Source organism: Eubalaena glacialis, chromosome 10 (assembly GCF_028564815.1).
Source record: "Eubalaena glacialis isolate mEubGla1 chromosome 10, mEubGla1.1.hap2.+ XY, whole genome shotgun sequence".
In the NCBI taxonomy this organism is placed as follows: domain Eukaryota; kingdom Metazoa; phylum Chordata; class Mammalia; order Artiodactyla; family Balaenidae; genus Eubalaena; species Eubalaena glacialis.
Window position 1 is genome coordinate 50297780 of NC_083725.1, and position 20624 is coordinate 50318403.

The 20624-nt window shown below is 40.5% G+C and overlaps 1 protein-coding gene across 1 annotated transcript in view; it reads right to left on the reverse strand.

The window, feature by feature from the left end:
• HEPHL1 (hephaestin like 1) overlaps positions 1 to 20624 on the reverse strand; it is a 97116-nt gene that overhangs the window by 13684 nt on the left and 62808 nt on the right. Inside the window, exons 11-14 of the mRNA XM_061202701.1 lie at positions 12045 to 12257; positions 8884 to 9097; positions 3560 to 3699; positions 287 to 427 (exon numbers count right to left, since the gene is read on the reverse strand). Of these exons, the coding sequence (XP_061058684.1) occupies positions 287 to 427; positions 3560 to 3699; positions 8884 to 9097; positions 12045 to 12257 (708 nt within the window). The remainder of the gene's footprint in view (positions 1 to 286; positions 428 to 3559; positions 3700 to 8883; positions 9098 to 12044; positions 12258 to 20624) is intronic.

Sequence of the window (20624 nt, forward strand, 5' to 3'; positions counted from 1 at the left end):
AAATGAGTTAAAAAAAACTTGTTTTAAATGTAAAACCTGGCACAAGGTTAACACTGAATATGTGTTAGCTGTTATGTCTTAATACCCTTTAAGGTTCCTAATGGAGCCCTAGGAACTCCATAAGCACTTGGTCACTGGATGAATGGTGATTTCATATTGGGGTAATGGTTGGAACACATTGACATTACAATGAGCTCTCCAAAACCCTTCAGAGTTCAGAAAAGATCAGAGAAGAGTTGAGTCTGCAGTATTCATCAGGATGGAGCAGATCTCTGGGGTAAGTTACCTGGCTTTGTGACAGGCACTGGGAGTCCCTTCCCACTCTCCATGTCCTCCACTCCGTGGGCTGAGATGGAGTAGGGCCGATTAGCCTTGTTCATAAATATGATCAGGATGGAGTCGCCCACCTCGGCATGAATCATTGGGCCTAAAGGCAAAACACAGACCTGTGTGCATTGTCGTTGCTCTTTTCAACATCGGTGTAATTTACATGTAGGTAGTATTTGACAAAATAAACGAAGGTTAGCATCGTTATTAGTGTATTTCCTCTAGAGGGAGATATTGGTAGCATTAAATATCACATCATGTTTGGCAATTGGACCAACCTGGGTTCAAATCCTGCCTCCTTCACTTACTTATTAGAGAGGCCTTGAGTAAGTTAAGTGACCTGAGTCAATTTCCTTATCTGTAACATGAGTTTAATAACACCTTTTTCAGAGGGTTACAGTAAGGATTGAAGCACAGTAAATACTCAATAAATGCTTAAATTTTTATATTGCTGAGACATACTCTCCAGGAAAAGCTATAGCCACAGGACATGGTGACTTTTTTTGTTTGTTTGTTTGTTTTTATTTCAGAAAAAAGTGCCCGTTTTGTTATCATTAAGGGACTGGAATCCAAATGACTGTGAAAATATAATGTCAATTAAAATTTTTTTAATTAAAATATATGTGTATTTTCTACATATAATTCCATGCATACTAATGATGTAGGATATGGTGACTTTCAGTTGTAATCCCCCTGTGTGTAACCTTTGGTAAGCCTAAAACTGCTCATTATCTGGTTAATGGATATAATAGTGAGGATGCAATGAAATGATGTGTATAAAAGGGATTCCTAAGATAACAAAATTAAAACATATGTATTGATGTATGATCAGTACAGTGATTTCACTAATGCATGTCCAAATGTCCAATGCTGTTTCTCAGTATTTGGATACCTTCATGAGTTGTGTTCTTCAGCACCTCACGTGTACACATTTCTGTTACAAGCAACCAGCCTGAGTGCCAGTGGAAATCGGCCCACACATCTCTGGAGAGGCCTGCACCCACGTTATTGTGGGACGACCCTCACCCATGACAGGTGCCTCTTGGTGCCCAGAACGTGCCACAAACACAGTTTGCTCAGCCACACTGACAGAGTATCATACACAAAGGGGTTTTCACAAGGCATTGCTTGAGAGAGGTGGAAGCAGACTTCCATCTTGGAAGCACATCAGACCCAATCCCAGTGGTTCTCAATATGTATTTGCATTCTACATTCATAGGGAGATACACCCACGGTTGAGAGTCAGACCACACCCATCCATTCTTCACTGGTTCAAACCATGGTTTTAATTGCTTTTCTGAGAAATGTAGTTGGCTGTCCGTATGAGTGGATGCAGAGTCCACGGATACAGAGGGCCAACAGTACTAAGCCATTTAATATAAGAGACTTGAGCATTTTGGTACCCATGGAGGTCTTGGAACAAATCCCCTGTGGATACCAAGGGATAACTGTACTGATGAAAGGCCTAAATAAATCTAAAATTTGTTGGACTATTATTATCTTCAGAAGAAATACTTAGTATGAATCAGAAAGTGTCTGAAAAGCACTCTTTTAATGATAACGCTAGAAAAGAAAAATCTAGGCATGTTTTTAAACAGTAGTTTGGGGTAGAGTTACAGATGGGGCATGTGCATACATATATTAAAATCACTATTTATGTATACATTACCACGTAAATTGCACATGCCTTGCTGTATTGGTGAGAGGGAGCAGATGCTTTCTGATTTACCGCCTGGTGGGTCACAGGGAACAGTAATGACCAGAGGTGGGCCTGTCCTGTGCCCTTTGCAGCTTCAGGGTGCAGACCTCTCCCTGAGCTGCAGAAAATGAATAGATGGCCTCCCGCTCCACTGGCTGAAGTGCTGCTGGCTTGCCTCTGATGAAGTCACTGGTTTGTGTCATTTTACTGAGCAAACCAAACCGGGGCTTTTTTGGGGGGGGGGCGGCCCAGCCCCCTCTGCAAGATCAGCACCCTTTCTTCAGAGATCTGTCCACACACAGGGCTCAAAAGAAGGAATGTTCCCATGGGAGATTACTCATTTGGTATGACAAACAAGCTTGGGGATGATGTTAATAGATGGTGAAGATGGACAGGCTGTTTAATAGTTTATGGATCTAGTAATCTCGTGGTGCCTTATTTTAATAATAAGAAACACATTACAGCCTTACTATTTATATAAGTTGCCTTGTACTTTTAAAAATGGAGACGGATTTCTAAAAGTCATCTAGATTAGCCCTCTGCTTTAAGATTGCGTCTTCATAATGGAGTCAGGTTTGGTGATGCTCAGGTGAAGAAAAGTGGGGAAGGTTAGCAGGAAGGGCTTATCTGATCTCCAGGTCAGGCAGCCCAGGGCATCAGACAGGCAGAGTCGTTTCTGAGAAGGCCAGGAATTAGGGCCCCTGGAACTGAATCTAGGCCATTCACCCAAGCACCCCTCATTTTTTTTTTTTTAAAAGATGGGATTTATTTATTTATTTATTTAAATTTATTTATTTATTTATTTATTTATGGCTGTGTTGGGTCTTCATTTCTGTACGAGGGCTTTCTCTAGTTGCGGCAAGTGGGGGCCACTCTTTATCGCGGTGCGTGGGCCTCTCACTATCGCGGCCTCTCGTTGCGGAGCACAGGCTCCAGATTCGTAGGCTCAGCAATTGTGGCTCACGGGCCTAGTCGCTCCGTGGCATGTGGGATCTTCCCAGACCAGGGCTTGAACCCGTGTCCCCTCCATTGCCAGGCAGATTCTCTACCACTGCGCCACCAGGGAAGCCCCCAAGCACCCCTCTTAAGTAAGGGGTTCCTCTTTTGTCAGAATGATTTTCATGGTGTGTTGGTAAGGCACCATGTATGGATGATTGAGAACCTTGGTGAAGTTATGCAAACACTCTGCCTGCTGTTCTGAGGCATCAACTTGTTTCAGATGAAAATTTCCTGGCTCAGCAGAGGGGTGGCAAAGGAACTCCAGGGCAACAGGTACTGGTTAGACTGCCCTGATGATATGGATTCCTGTTTGCACGTCATCTGGTAGTCTTCTTATGGCTACTGTTTGTATGAGCTGAGCACGCAGCACACACTCCCTGATAGTGGGAGAGCAGGAAGTTGTCATACTTGGATGAATGCAGTCAGGCTACTCTGTTCCTTCCACCCCTTCTTGGGCAGAAGTCTAACCAGATGTGTGTGTGTGTGTGTGTGTGTGTGTGTGCTGGCAGTGCACGGCTGCGATCTGTGCCATACCCAGGAGTGCCAAGTGCTCCTCTCCTGGCGGTTGGGCTTTGATCTCCACAAATTCTCCATTGGTGTATTCCCTGTAAACCACTTTCTTGTACTGAGAGCCAATCCAGTTTTCAGTGTGGTTCATAAATACATCTCCATGTCTGCAAATCAGAAGCAACAGGAATTAAAGTTGTTAGAGGGTAGGAAAATCCTTGAGTGCTTCTGCATGATTCGGGGGTGCACTGGAGCAGTACTTCCCAAATCTGGCAGCAATCAGGATCTCCGTGGGGAGCTGGTTTTTTGCACCAGGCTCTCGGGGAGTGGGACCAGGATTCTGCATTTGAAAGCATCTCTGGGTGCTCAGATGTGGGCAGTCCGGCACTGGCCTGTGGTCCACTCTTGGGAACCATTGCTCTAAAGCCCTACTGGGTGCTCAATCCCTGACCAGCCTTAGTTAGAGACTCATAAGAGCCCTTTGAGGTTGCACTTCTCTTCTTGGAACTAACTAACATCACACACATGCTCACGCATGCACATACACACACATTCTACCACCCTGCATTCCTCCAGATTTTATATGTATCATTCTGTACCTTGTTATGCTTTTCCATTTTAAAGAGCTCAAGAAAGTCTGTGGGTTGTGTATTGTGCATATACATACAAATATATACATATATTTTGGCCACGTTGCACGGCTTGCAGGATCTTAGTTCCCTGATCAGGGATTGAACCTGGACCCCAACCGTGAGAGTGCCGAGTCCTAATCACTGGACCATCAGGGAATTCCCTAAATATAGATACAGTTGATTCTTGTTATTCACAGTAGTTACGTTCTAGAGAGTCACCCCAAACACTGAATTAACAAATACTGAACCATTGTTCCTAGGGGAAACACAGGGTTAGGTTCCTTTGAACCTCGGGTCACAATATTTTCATCAACAGATCAATATATAACCTTGTTTGACGTGTGTTTCTGTTTAAAGACATCTTATGCAATATATATTGCTGATCCATAAATACTGAACTCATGGCCAATAGTACTATGACTCATGCCTGAATGAAGCTTATCTAGCACCTGTATTTCCTCCATAAGGGCACATTACAGCCTTCCCGTGCTTAGGGACCCTAGACAGCATTTCAGCCCCAAGCTGGGGGAGCCATTTTAAATAGCTAAATCACCAACAAAAAGCACAAAGAAGAAAAAGAAGTGGCACTAAATAGATGACCAAAAGGACACTTGTTTCCGTAGGAGAGCTGAAACAAGAAGGCAGAAGGATGCATTGTTGGTTTGACCTCTGCTGGGAATGTGAACATCAAGTGACATACATTTTTTACTGCTTTATTCATATCTGCAAATGACCACAAAATCACCATAAGAATTGACTTGGGGGTTACAGATAAATTTCAGCAAGTAGGCAAATTCACAAACATGGAATCTGCAAATAATGAGGATCAACTATATATTTTATCTAGCACCAAGCTAGATCATCACAGAAGATAGAAACAAATCTATTGACTTTATCTCCAAATATAGTGTGTCTCATATCCTTCCATTTCCCTACTGTTAAACTGCCGACACTCTAATCTAAGCCACCTACCTAATCTAATCACTTACCTGTATTAACTGGAATTGTTCCTAACCATGTTCTCTGCCCCCAGTGCTCCTTTCCTCTCTCTAGTCTCTACTCCAGGGGTCCCCAACCCCTGGGCCACAGACTGGTACAGTACTGGTCCGCAACCTGTTAGGAACCGGGCCACAGAGCAGGAGGTGAGTGGCAGGCAAGCAAGCAAAGCTTCACCTGCCGCTCCGCATCACTCCCCATCGCTCCCCATCGCTTGCGCTACTGCCTGAACCATCCACCCCCCTTCCCCTTCCGTGGAAAAATTGTCTTCCACGAAACCGGTCCTTGGTGCCGAAAAGGTTGGGGAACATGCCAAATTTGAGCATGTTGGTCGGTCCTTGTGGAAAAGCTTTTTAAGGCTTCCCACTGGCAGACCCCTCGATTTAGCTCTCATACCCTTTCCCTATCTGCCTCTGCCAACCTCCCAAACCTGCTTTCCTATCATTGCCCCCCACATGCTCTATGCTCACGCCATTCTAAATGTTCACTCTCTTGAGCTCCACATGCCCTCCACTCCTCCAGGCCTCCACTTGCTGCTTTCCTGTGCTGAGAGCACACTTCCCACCTCTTCAACTGACCCTCTCTTCATGTCCCAGCTTAAAGACTACTTCTTCCCAGAAGCTTTCCCTGATCACTTACCCTCTCCCCACCTTTCCCCCAAGATGGGGCTTCCCTTCCCACAGTGACTGCATGACTCAGTGTCCTTGCTCTAGTGTCTGCCCCATGGACCATGAATTCTGTATGAAAAGGACCTTGTGTGCCCTTCTCAGCACTTTGCACAATACCTAGCACACAGTAGGTATTTAACAAATGCATGTATATCTTCTACCCACCACTGTGTGCTTTCAAAGAGAATTTTTCTTCTACTTTTATTTTTCCAGGAGTCCTAGTAACGTGTGGTGGTGACAAGCATAGACTCTCGAGCCACCTCTGCTGTTTTCCAGCTTCCCTCCTCTGCAAAATGACGTGATGATAATTCATCTACCTCCCAGGACTGGTGTGAGGATCAAATAAGTTAAGACCTGTAAAGCTGTGTCTGTGTCAGACACCTATTAAGAAACACATAAGCGCTTGCTCTATCATCTCACTAGGGTGTCACATGATAATGCTGGGCCAAAGCTGATGGAATGGGTCAAGTGTGTGGTGAGGGTCATATCAGATAGGGTTTGTAAAAGGCCTAGTAAAATGCCTGGCTCATGGGGGGTGCTCAATAGATGGCGAGTCTTTTATATATATATATCTTTATTGGACTATAATTGCTTTACAATGTTGTGTTAGTTTCTGTTGTACAACAAAGTGAATCAGCTATAAGTATACATATAACCCCATATCCGCTCCCTCTTGAGCCTCCCTCCCATCCTCCCTATCCCACCCCTCTAGGTGGTCACAAAGCATCGAACTGATCTCCCTGTGCTATGCAGCAGCTTCCCACTAGCTATCTATTTTACATTTGGTAGTGTATATATGTCAATGCTACTCTCTCACTTCGTCCCAGCTTCCCCTTCCCCCCTGTGTCCTTAAGTCCGTTTTCTACGTCCACGTCTTTATTCCTGCCCTGTCACTGGGTTCATCAGTACTGTTATTGTAGATTCCATACATGTGCATTAGCATACGGTTTTTGTTTTTCTCTTTCTGACTTACTTCACTCTGTATGACAGACTCTAGGTAGATGGCGAGTCTTGTCTGGAATCCCAGGTTAGTTAAATGACATGCATATCAGTCCACAAGCTCAGGAGTGCTAGGTATAACTTTATTTCTCTATAGCAACCTACTCTCTATTTTCAAATTCCTTCTCACTGCACAGACCCTGGCATTGTGCCAATGGTCCCATTTGTTGCCTTTCTGGGATCCTGAGATCTCCCCAGCATGTTCTTAGGAAGCCTCAGGGAAAGACTTCCAGGTTCCAAGTTGAGGCAGAGGGTCTGTGCTGACCAGAACAATAAATGTCTCAGGGAAAACACATATTGAGGGGTAGTCTGAAAACCAGAGGTGTCCTATGATATGGCCTTGGGTCAAACGTCAGAGGCATAGCAACTGGGGTGCAGAGGAGCATTCGTTCCTGGGCTCTGATCTATAGAGGTGCCACAGATTGCCGCTAGGATGACTTGGCATTTCAATTCTGTACTGCATTTTTATCTATAGATCTGTTGTATTTTTAATAGGTGAAAATGCTCTCATCCCACTTTGTTTTTATTTATTTATGGGCACAATCCAGAGTGGCAGGGGCAGGGTGCAGACACACTCAGCACCCTCTATCTATCTCTCTATGCAGCTTGGGAGACAATCTCAGAAGACCAAAGCTAGCTCTTCCTGCCAGCCCAGAGGGATGGGGCTGAGAACAGAAATTACACTGAGTTTCAAGAAAATAAATTTCTTACACACTCATGGGCTAAGATTGTACACGTGACAAAATTATTATACGATGATTTCTTCAGTGATGGCAGCCTGTTAATGAAATCATCATTTTAGAAAAAGCCAAATTAATACTCATTTCATTTTCTGCTGCAGTATCAGTCTTTAACTTGTATTGGCAGCACTGGTTTAGCAGGAGGGGTGTCTGGTTTAGCAAACTGGGTTGGTGAATCATTGAATGAATTTTAAATCGTCCTGTCCTTGAGGCAAATCTTTTAAAAATGGAGAGTCATTGTGTTTCTTCATTTGTCCATAAGTTGGCACCATTACATCCTTTGCATTAGCCTGAACCCTCAAAACAGGCCAAATAAGAAGAGAAACAAAACAGGTTAATATTCGGAACAGCTGGGTGTGGGAGAGTTGGTGGGGGGCATAACCACAGAGGATTAATTAGTATGAGGGCTGGGGAGGGGAGAGCAAGGGAAGTGAGATAATAAATATCAAAGAGGAACAAGGGTGTGAAAGTCAGCTTGTGTCGAGAACAGGATTTGTCCTTCAAAAGGTCTATGTTCGACTCCAACTCTGCCAGTGACTAGTTGGACCACTTAACTGGGCCGAGTCTCCTCGTCCGTATATGGGACAGTGATACCCAAGCAGAGGGTGTTAACTTTGGGGGAAAGGTCTGCAGGTCTGTGCCTGAGATGCTTCTATTCCTTTCCTCCTTGGCTCTACCCGGCGGCCCTGGTGGGCTTAGGGTAGTAGGGACCAGTGGTCATCAGCCTGCAGGGGGCTTGAGCCCCGCTCATTCATTGGTGCTTAGCATTGGCCGACAGCGCTGCCCAGGAGGGTCAATCTGGCGGACTTTCTGGGTACCAGGCCATCCAAAGAGACCTGCTTTTCCTGTCCCAACTCGGGGATCTCTGCCAATGCCTCCTACGTGCTCCCTGGTTGTCCCCCACTGTCCTCAATCTACAGCTGCGCATCCCCTCACCCCAGATCTACGCACCATCTCTGCCTCCCTCTGCATCCTTTTGTCCTCCCAGGATCACTGTGAGATGGGCCTCTTTGCCTAAACGCTTTCCGTCCAGGCGCTCACTCAAAGCCACTTTCGCTGGTCCGACAGCCACCCTTGGAACCAGCCAGCGGATGTGGACCGAGCCCGCCACGGGAGTGCCCTTAAAATGACTTCAGACCCCCTCCCGGGACGGAGAGGGCAGCTTCCCTAAGCTTTCGTGCCCCTGAGTAAAATCTCTTGTCTGCCAGAACTGGGCAGACAAAACCAGGGCATTTTTAGTTTCCACGTTTGACAAACGTCCACGGAGCATGTGCGACCCCACCCGAGAGACTCCGCAGCGGCTTCGCCTGTGGTACCTTTCCCATCCTCCGTCCAAGTGCTGCTTTTCGAACTCCCAGTTTTTGTTAGGGGCATAATCCCATTCTACCTCTTCAGCAGCGATGTAAAAGGTTCTTATTATCCCGTACGGCTGCTCAGAAGGGTCCTTGTTGCCGCAGCTGCTGACCTCATACATTTGATTCATGCCTCTCGTGAAGTGGTACAGGGTGGAGCAAAACACCCTGAAGATGCCTGGAAGAGAAATAGCTTGGCGTTGTGTGCGATGCTCGAGAGTTTGATTTTGGTTTGCTAGCAAACCTGTGTAATTTATTTCAAAATAACTAACCGATAAGGTGGATTTTTAAAATATCATCTTTATATAGTATTTAAAAATCAGACACCAAGGGGAATAAATTACTTTGAATATATTTACTTATGGGGAAAAAATACCATCTGAAATTCATTTGTCATGGACAAATAAAACTTGCAAAGTTGTTGCCAACAGATGACTTCTCTGGGTCTTCCCTATTGTACACACCTATTAGAAGATGGTCACTGCTAGAAAATCACTGATAAGTGATGATTATCTTCGCCCCACCCAGGTTAAAAGGAACTCATTACCCGTAAGATGAATATTCTAGACAAAGTTCAAATTAGGTCACGTTTCTGAAGTCATGTCTTTTGCCCTAAAGGCGTTCATAAGCCATAAAGTGCAATACACAAGTAAGGTATTATTATTAAAGCCAAATGTATTTCTTCATTAAGCCCTTGAGCAGAGGATGGTCTTGTTTCCAATGGTACGTCTACATTATGCCAGATGAAAAGAAAAAAGAAAAACCAACAATCATGTCTGACTGAGAACAATATAATTTTTAAGCTGAATTTTCTAGATGCCTTGGCATCAGGTATACATATCTTAACTGAATTCACCATAAAATCATATAAAACCAAATTATTGGAAGATATCAACTTTCAGTGAAATTACTGGATCAATAAATCTTCCCTTCCTCTAGTAGACTCTGTTCTCAGAGGTGAGTGAGAGTGCGGGTCTCGTTAACTACCTACAAAGCACAGAGATAGCTTCTATCATGCTACATATGTCTAAATACTGCCAAGTTACCCCTTCAGGATGAGCCCTAACCATTGGTTCACGGGGTACCCTAGCACCCCGTGGTGACCGTCATGAGGAAGGGTCTCTATAAAACCAGAGAGAAGACACCTCGGAAGACAGACGTGGCGAGAGCTTCCTCTGCCTATGTGGGTCTCCAGGCAGCTCATTATTTATGTGTTCATCATTCCTTCAACAGATGAGGAATTATCTCTCTAAGAACAAAGAGGAGCTTAAGGCCTTGATTGTGGTGATGTTTTCACAGATGCGTACTTCTTTCCAAACTCATCAATTTACATATAGTAAATATACAGCTTTTTGTGTATCAGTCATACATCAATAAGTGGTTTTAAAAAAAAAAGATTCAAAGAGAAAATGTTTGACTTGCAACTGACAGGCTCCTCTACCCATGTTTTGGGCACTCCTTTTGGCTTAGAGATATGGGACAGGAATTGGTGAAATAACTAAGCTTTTCAGCAATAACCGATTTATACTCACCACCAAATATGAACTGGAAAACATCGTCGTGTAGCTCTTTAGAAGCCTGTAGGGCACATGAGTAAGTAGCCAAAACCCTAAAATTATTCCAGCCATCTCTAGTTTTGAATGCCTCTTTCTATGGATTAAACCTATTTGGCTGTTTTCCTCCTCTTCCCTCTTTGGTCTTGAAGAGTGCATTAAAAAAAGATCATTGTTCCCAAGGCATCCCTTGGGATGATTCATAATTGATCAATTATATTAATATAGAAATGTTGAATACTAGAAGTTTACAAGGCAAGGGTTATGGAGCTCCTACTCTGAGACAGTTCTTAGGCAAAAGTTTTGAAGCCCAAACCTCAAGTTCTTAACCAGTGACACGGAGAGGCATCTAAACTGCAGTTCTAGCGTGGAGTAAAGAAGTAAATACCCATTCATAAAGGAGACAGAGCTGGCAAGTACTCATCTTGGGTAGAATATTGGTTTCTTCTTAAGACTAATGAAAAAGTTGGGTTGGAGAAACATGTTGAACACCCGTAGCACTTGCTATTCTTATTTTTCATGAGACAGCATATGCTGCCATATGTGGCTCTATATCTTTTATTAAAATGCCCCCGTTATCTAATTAGCTTGGGAATCTCTAAGAGAAGGGACAGATACTGGTATTTCAATGGGCTCTCCATGAACTTAAGACCCAATGCAGCTTGCTTTCTGGGTGCCCGAGAGAATGAAAATAGGGAAGTCCCCATGTGGGACTCATCAAGAGACCACCATCAGTCTCTAAAGAAGGCAGACAAGTTCATGCCCATAACCTGGAAGCAACCACTGGGCTGTTCATGCCTGGTTGATGCTTCAGAGCAGTAACTAAAATGATGTTTGTGCTTAAAGAGAACAACAACAACAGCAAAAAATCCTCTTTCTTGGCCTGAATTGTTCATGGATATAAATCAAGAGCATTCTCCTAGGGTTTGTGAGGCAAGGTCATTCGGAGTACTCCCACTTCTGCTTTGTGGATGTTATTTTAGATGCTTTTCCTTTGTCCTTTACACTAAATATTTGAAATAAAATAGTCAGGATTCTCTGATTCTAATCAGGACTATTATTATTATTATTATTATTATTATTATTATTATTATTCTAATCAGGACTCTTTCTGTACACCCGGAAGTGCCCTAATTCAAACAATTTCTGCTGGGGGAGGGCCCTAAGACTATATGCCTGGGACAGGAATAAAGACGCAGATGTAGAGAATGGACTTGAGGACACTGGGAGGGGGAAGGGTAAGCTGGGACGAAGTGAGAGAGTGTCATGGACATATATACACTACCAAATATAAAATAGATAGCTAGTGGGAGGCAGCCGCATAGCACAGGGAGATCAGCTCCGTGCTTTGTGACAGCCTAGAGGGGTGGGATAGGGAGGGTGGGAGGGAGACCCAAGAGGGAAGGGATATAGGGATACATGTATATGTATAGCTGATTCACTTTGTTATACAGCAGAAACTAACACACCATTGTAAAGCAATTATACTCCAATAAAGATGTTAAAAAAAAAAAAAGAGTATATGCCTGAAGATAGGAATTTGATCACCTGAGCTGGCCCTGCCAAGTTTACCTGCACGGTCCGGCTGCATGAATGCTGTTGTGGAGACATGGGGAAACAGGGCCAGGGAGTCGCGGTGAGTCCCTCGCAGGTGGATGGTGTTCCCTTGAAAATAAACTCCGTGCATGTCAGTGTCGGTGCCCATTCCAATCATATGCCAGGAAACTCTATCCTTTTTGCACATGGTTAGGCCTGGCTGGTTGCCATACATATAGCCGTTAATAGCTAAATGGAAGGAAAAAGATAGCAGAACCCACTATAATTTTGTAGATGTACTGAAAGCACGTCATCTTAGTGAAAGATTATCAGTGTATGTGGGGGCAGTGGTGTTCAAGTTCAAACTATTTACAGAAGATCCTTATTATCAGAGAATAAATAGTCCTGGGGAAAAGTCACGTGGTGAATCAAATTTAAATGGAGACTGAAATTAACAATGAATAATGAAAATACACTAAACTGTGAATCTGTTCTATTTAATAATGTATACACAGGGCATTAATTCTAAGAATCAATAAGAAATAAACCAGGTTGTTTTCTGGAGTAATTTTTTCTGACAAAATTGTTTGATAGTATAATATGATATCCTTTATTTCACATTTTAGGTTTGCAGATTATAAAGAGTATCATCCTTGCAAAAATATTTACAGACTTCGTTAATTTTCTTGAAGTCTTTTTTAAAGGTCTTGATATGAAAATCATTTTCTTTTGAGGTTCTTGTCCTGTCATCTCCCTTGTTAAGTGTCTTTTCCTCAGTTATTCATTTAATTTTGTCAGATCCTAATTTGCAAATGGCTTTGCATTTGATTCTAGAAGCTATCACACATTTCTTCACTGATTTCATGGATCTTGCATCATTTGAAAAAATTGTAGTTGATTGACATTATATTTGCCTGTCTAGTCAGTGGAGAGGGATTTTGGGGTGGGGGGGAAGGGACACTAAGTTATAAGAGGTTGGCCCTTGAGTAAATAATTTTGCCTTACTATAACTTTGATTTCCATTCCCCAATAAAATAACTGACAGAACTTTGAATAATGATCACTTAGATATGAAAACACTTTGTATCTCCAGAAATGCAAATTGTTTTTCTCTTTTACATCAACCTCAATCCATCAATAGTGGTTACCTGGAGCAGTGCCTTGAGAAGAATTGAGAAACCACATTCCCGCTCTGGGGGATGAATACCGTGATTGAATAGCACTGAAGGGTGACTGCACCTAATTATGTCTCATGCTTGATGGCCCTTAGAGAGATATTCCCACTCCCACTCCTTCTAATGCCCATTCACCATGAACATGAATGATCTGCTACAATCTCATTGTCAAATAAAATTACTTTTTGTTTCTTTATCTGCAGAATGAGTGGTGCTAGGTAATTTTACTCAAATATCTGGAATTATTAGTAGAAATTCCAAGAAGCCCTGGGGCTGCTGAGAAGAATATCACATTTTCTGAAAAAAATCTTTGATAATGCTCTTGCAAATAAACAAGTCTTGTCTGTTGCATGTTAAAGAGATATCATTGTAAATTGTGATGCTAATAATTTAGTCCTTGGCTGGCTGGTAGAGAATCCTCTGTTGCCTTAGAACTCTAGTTTAAAGCCTCTCTTTCCCGGGAATTCCCTGGTGGTCCACTGGTTAGGACTCGGCGGTCTCACTGCCAGGGGCCCGAGGGCCCGGGTCAGGGAACTAAGATCCCACAAGCCAAACAGCGTGCCCGCAAACCCCCCAAAAAAGCCTCTCTTTCTGGAACATTCATTCAGACATTCAACAAACAGTGTTGAATATAGACTATATAATACGAGCAATGCAAAGCATTGTATGCTATATAAGGCATTTTCTCTCTGGTATTGTTGCCAACTTTCTTTCTCCCACTCATGTAAGCAAGACTGGAGACAAAATTTAATTTATAATTAATGTGAAATTTAAACTAAAACACATAATTTTCCTTGAATTTTGCTTGAAAAATGACATATTCTACATGTTCAAAATATACAAATGTATTTCAAATTGCCAAACCAGGATGGGACTGGATTTGACATGGTCCATTAGATTGTTTTCTGTTTTCTATATACAGGCCTCTCATGATAAATTGCTCTTGCAACCTAGCCTCTCCACTAAGGAATTGCTATGTTTCCTAATTTATAGTTGAGTTTACCTTTTCTATTGGCTACTAGAGAGGTAGGAACCACATTTTGTATTCAGTTATAACAAAATTTTTCGTAGAAGATGATATTGAAGGTGCACTATTCCATGCTTTCCATTGGTCCAAGAGGGGACTCTGTTGGAACAGAACATCCAGGACCACAGGAGTCTGAGCTGGTGCTGTGCATCACTTGGAACCTTGAACTTTTTTTGTACTTCCTTGGGAGAGAGGGAAAGGGCTATTTCACTATTTTCCCATAATGTTTCCCATAATTTTTCCCATAATATTTAATAAACATTTGTTTATTGTTTCCCAATAATCAGATGTTATGCTTGGTCCTAAGACAAGGCCTGTTATCTCGCCATACTTGCTTTAAGCACTGAAAAAAAATTTTATTGAAGTATATTTGATTTACAATATTATACTAGTTTTAGGTGTACAACATAGTGATTCAATATTTTTATACGTTATACTACATTTAAAGTTGTTACAAAATAATGGCAATATTTCCCTGTGTTGTACAATATATCCTTATAGCTTATTTATTTTATTCATAGTAGTTATTTTCTCTTAATCCCATAGCCCTATCTTGCCCCTTCACCCTTCCCTCTCCCCACTGGTAACCCCTAGTTTATTCTCTATGTCTGAGTCTGTTTCTTTTTTGTTATATACATTCATTTGTTTTACTTTTTAGATTCCACATATAAGTGAAACATACAATATTTGTATTCTCTGTCTGACTTATTTCACTAAGCATAAGACTCTCTAGGACCATCCACATCGTTGCAAATGGCAGAATTTCATTCCTTTTTATGGCTGAGTTTTATTTCCTCATATATATATATACCATGTCTTTATCCAATTCATCTCTTCATGGACACTTAGGTTGCTTCCATATCTTGGCAATTGTAAATAATGTTGCTATGAACATTGGAGTGCATGTATCTTTTCTTTTCTTTCTTTCTTTTTTTTGGCTATGCCACACAGCATGCAGGATCTTAGTTACCCTTCCAGGGATCGAAGCTGGGCCCCCTGCATTGGAAGTGTGGAGTCTTAACCACTGGACCACCAGGGAAGTCCTGCATGTATCTTTTTGAATTAGTGGTTTGGGTTTTTTTTGTTTGTTTGTTTGGATATATATATACCCAGGAGTGGAATTACTGGGTCATATGGTAGTTCTATTTTTAGTTTTTTGAGACACTTCCATATTGTTTTCCACAGTGGCTGTACCAATTTACATTCCCACCAACTGTGTAGGAGGGTTCTCTTTTCTCCACATCCTCGCCAACATTTGCTATTTGTGTTCTTTTTGATAATAGCTGTTCTGACAGGTGTGAGGTGATATCTCATTGTGGTTTTGATTTCCATTTCTCAGATGACTAGCAAAGTTGAGCATCTTTTCATGTGCCTGTTGGCCATCTGCATTTCATCTTTGGAAAAGTGTCTACTCAGTTCTTCTGCCCATTTTTAATCAGGTTGTTTGTTTCCTTGATTTTGAGTTGTACAAGCTGTTTATATATGTTGGCTATTAATCCCTTATCAGGCATATAATTTGCAAATAGTTTCTCCCATTCAGTAGGTTGTCTTTTCATTTTATTGATGGTTTTTCCTTTGCTGTGCAAAAGCTTTTACGTTTAGTTAGATCCAATTTGTTTTGTTTTGCTTTTATTTCCTTTAATTTAGGAGGCAGATCCAAAGAACTATTGTTGGGATTTATGTCAAAGGGTGTTCTGCCAATGTTTTTCTCTAGGAGTTTCATTGTATCCAGTCTTACATTTAGATCTTTAATCTATCTTAATTTTATTTTCATATATGGTGTTATAGAATGTTCTAATTTCATTCCTTTACATGTAGCTGTTTAGTTTTCCCAGCACCACTTATTGAAGAGACTGTCTTCTCTCCGTTGTATATTCTTGCCTCTTTTGTCATAGAGTAATTGACCATAAGTGCATGGGTTCATTTCTGGGCTCACTATTCTCTTTTGTGGATCTATGTGTCTGTTTTTGTGCCAGTACCAAACTGTTTTGATTACTATAGCTTTGTATATTGTCTGAAGTCAGGGAGCATGAATCCTCCAGTTCTGTTCTTTCTTGAGATTGTCTTGGCTATTTGGGGTCTTTTGTGTTTCCATACAAATTTTAAAATTATTTGTTCTAGGCTCAACATCACTAATTATTAGAGAAATGCAAATCAAAACTACAATGAGATATCACCTCACACTGGTCAGAATGGCCATCATCAAAAAAATCTACCAATAATAAATGCTGGAGAGGGTGTGAAGAAAAGGGAACCCTCCTACACTGTTGGTGGAAATGTAAATTGGTACAGCCACTATGGAGAACAGTATGGAGGTTCCTTAAAAAACTAAAAATAGAGCTACCATATGACCCAGCAATGTGACTCCTGGGCATATATCCAGAGAAAACCATAATTCAAATAGATACATGCACCCCAAAGTTCATTGCAGCACTATTTACAACAGCCAGGTCATGGAAACAACTTAAATGTCCATTGACAGATGAATGGATAAAGAAGATGTGGTACATATATACAATGGAATATTACTCAGCCATAAAAAAGAAGGAAATAATGCCATTTGCAGCGACATAGATGGACCTAGATATTGTCATACTGAGTAAAGTATGTCAGACAAAGACAAATATATGATTTCACTTATATGTGGAATCTAAAAAAATGGTACAAATGAACCTATTTACAAAACAGAAATAGAGTCACAGATGTAGAAAACAAACTTATGGTTACCAAGGTGGAAAGGGAGGAAGGGATAAATTGGGAGATTGGGATTGACATATACACTACTATATATAAAATAGATAACTGATAAAAATGTACTGTGTAGCACAGGGAACTCTACTCAATACTCTGCAATGACCTATATGGGAATAGAATCTAAAAATAGTGGATATATGTATATGTATAATTGCTTCATTTTGCTGTACAGCAGAAACTAACACAACATTATAAATCAGCTATACTCTAATAAAAATTAATTTTTAAAATGTGATTAATTAAATTAGAATAAAAGAAAAAATAATAAAATTATTTGTTCTAGTTCTGTGAAAAATACCCTTGGTATTTTTATAGGGATTGCATTGAATCTGTAGATTGCCTTGAGTAGAATGGTCATTTTAACAATATTGATTCTTACTATCCAGGAACACAGTATCTTTCCAACTGTTTTTGTTGTCTTCAATTTCTTTCACCAGTGTCATACTTTTCTGAGTACAGGTCCTTTACCTCCTGGGGTAGGTTTATTCCTAGGTATTTTATTATTTTTGATGTGATGGTAAATGAGATTGTTTCCTTGATTTCTTTTTCTTATAATGCATTGTTAGGGTGTATAAATACAACAGATTTCTATATATTAATTTTGTATTCTGCAACTTTACTGAATTCATTGATGAGCTCTAGTAGTTTTCTGGTGATGTCTTTAGGATTTTCTAAGTATAGTATCGTGCCATCTGCAAACAATGACATTTTGACTTCTTCCTTTCCAATTTGAATGCCTTTTATTTCTTTTCCTTCTCTGATTGCTGTGGCTAGGACTTCCAATACTTTATTGAATAAAAGTGGTGAGAGTGGGCATCATTGTCTTGTTCCTGATCTTAGAGGAAATGCTTTCAGCTTCTCACAATTAGTATTGTGAATTGAATGGAGCTGTCATATATGGTGTTTATTATGTTGAGGTATGTTCCCTCTATGCCAACTTTCTGGAGAATTTTTATCATAAATGGGTGTTGAATTTTGTCAAAAGCTTTTTCTGCATCTATTGAGATGATCATATAGTTTTTACTCTTCAGTTTGTTAATGTGGTACATCACATCAATTGATTTGTGGATATTGAAAAATCTTTGCATCCCTGAGATAAATTCCACTTGATCATGGTGTATTATCCTTTTAATGTATTGTTGAATTCAGTTTGCTAATATTTTGTTGAGGATTTTTTCACCTATGTTCATCAGTGATATTGGCCTGTAATTTTCCTTTTTTGTGATGCCTTTGTCTGGTTTTGGTATCAAGGTGATGGTGGCCTCAGAGAATGAGTTCAGAAGTATTCTTTACTCTGAAGTTATTTTGAATAGTTTTAAAAGGTAGGTGTTAACTCTTCTCTAAATGTTTGGTAGAATTCCCCTGTGAAGCCATCTGGTCCTGGACTTTTGTTTGTTGAGAGTTTTAAAATTACTGATTCAATTTCATTACTGGTAATTGGTCTGTTCATATTTTCTATTCTTGATTCAGTCCTGGGACATTGTACATGTCTAAGAATCTGTCCATTTCTTCCAGGTTGTCCATTTTATTGGCATATAGTTGTTTGTAGTAGTCTCTTATGATCCTCTGTATTTCTATAGTGTCTGCTGTAACTTCTCCTTTTTCATTTCTGATTTTATTGATTTGGGTTCCCTCTGGCTTTTTCTTGATGAGTCTGGCTAAAGTTTTATCAATTTTGTTTATTTTTTCAAAGAACCAACGTTTAGTTTCATTTGTCTTTTCAATTTTGGGGGGTCTCTATTTCACTTATTTCTGCTCTTATCTTTATGATTTCTTGCCTTTTACTAACGTTGGGTTTTGTTAGTTCTTCTTTCTCTATTTCCTTTAGGTGTAAATTTAGGTTGTTTATTTGAGATTTTTCTTTTTTCCCGAGGTAAACTTTTATTGCTATAAACTCTCTTAGAACTGTTTTTGTTTTATCCCATAGGCTTTGGATTATCATGTTTTCACTTGCATTTGTCTCTAGGTATTTTTTGATTTCCTCTTTGATTTCTTCAGTGATGCACTGGTTGTTTAGTAGCATATTGTTCAGCCTTCACATGTGTTTTTTGCAGTTTTTTCTCATGGTTAATTTCTAGTCTTATAGAGTTGTCGTCAGAAAAGGTGCTTTATGTGATTTCAATTTTCTTAAATTTAGGGAGGCTTGTTTAGTGGCCTAGCATGTAATCTAACCTGGAGAATGTTCCATTTGCACTTGAAAAGAATGTGTATTCTACAGCTCTCGGATGGAATGTTCCATATATATCTATTAAGTTCATATGATCTAATGTGTCATTTAAGGCCAGTGTTTTCATATTGATTTTCTGTCTGGATGATCTGTCCATTGATGTAAGTGGGGTATTAAAGTCCTCTATTATTATTGTGTTACTGCTGATTTCTCCCTTTTGTGTCTGTTAATATTTGCCTTATGCATTTAGGTGCTCTTATGTTGGGTGCATATATATTTACAATTGTTATATCTTCTTCTTGGATTGATTCCTTTTCCATTATGGAGTGTCCTTCTTTGTCTTTTGTAACAGTCTTTAAAGTCTATTTTATCTGATGTAAATACTGCTAGCCTGGATTTCTTTTGATTTCCATTTGCTTGGAATACCTTTTTCTATCCCCTCACTTTCAGTCTGTGTGTGTCTTTAGCTCTGAAGTGAGTCTCTTGTAAGCAGCATATAGATGAGTCTTTTTTAATCCAGTCATCCACCCTATGTCTTTTTTTTTTTTTTTTTGCATTTGAATAAAAGATTTACTTTCATCTCAGGAAAAACAGGTAGTTAGGGAAACACACTACATTTTACAGCCCACATTAGTTTGTAGTTGGTCCTAACCCTTCCTGGCACAGCTGTCAACAGCATCAGCTGTTTTAACCAGAACCAAGGTGTTCACCCCCAATAGAATGTACACAGACGACACTAGAGGACTGCAGGGTTTTCCCTGAGAGAAGCACTAGACAGACAGAAGTTGCTGAGAGAGCCATCTTTCCAATCAGCCCCTCCCTTTCCATTTTGGAGGATTTGCCTGAACTATGCAGCTAGTCAGCACTTAAAACATGTGCCTCTTCTCCCTATATAATCACCCACCCTGCCCCAAAGCACTTGGGCTCCCTAAGCCCTCACAGCCTCTGACCCAAAATAGCAATTGAAGATTCTCATCTACATTTCAGCAATCACACCTAGTAAATTGGGAAGTGGGGCCCTTAAACTCCATCAATCTACAGCTCTGTGCTTATTTCCACAACTGGCTATGGGGAGACAGGCCTTTTTAGTCACCTCAACTAGATCTTAAGATTAATTAACTATATAAAGTGCTTTTAGGTCCTTAGAGATAGACATGATATAAATAGGTGGTTTATGATCAAGAATGATAAATACACAGATAAAAATAGCTCTAGCTAGATGACCTTAAGGCTTGGAGATGGGCGGGCAGGGCAATTGTTCCCTTATTATATTCTTAGTCATTTTATTCGTACCTATTTTTGTCTGGAGTCCACATACTAAAGGACAGGTTCAGAAGCTGAAGGTTTCAAAATGACCCTGGTTCCACTATAAAAGTTTTCTTCAGTTTACTAGTAGCTTTTATATAACTCTGAGGTTTAACAGAGCCCATCAATTTCTATAAGTTTAAGTGAGCATATTCAAATGCAAAAGAACCTAGAGAAAGTCACCTAAG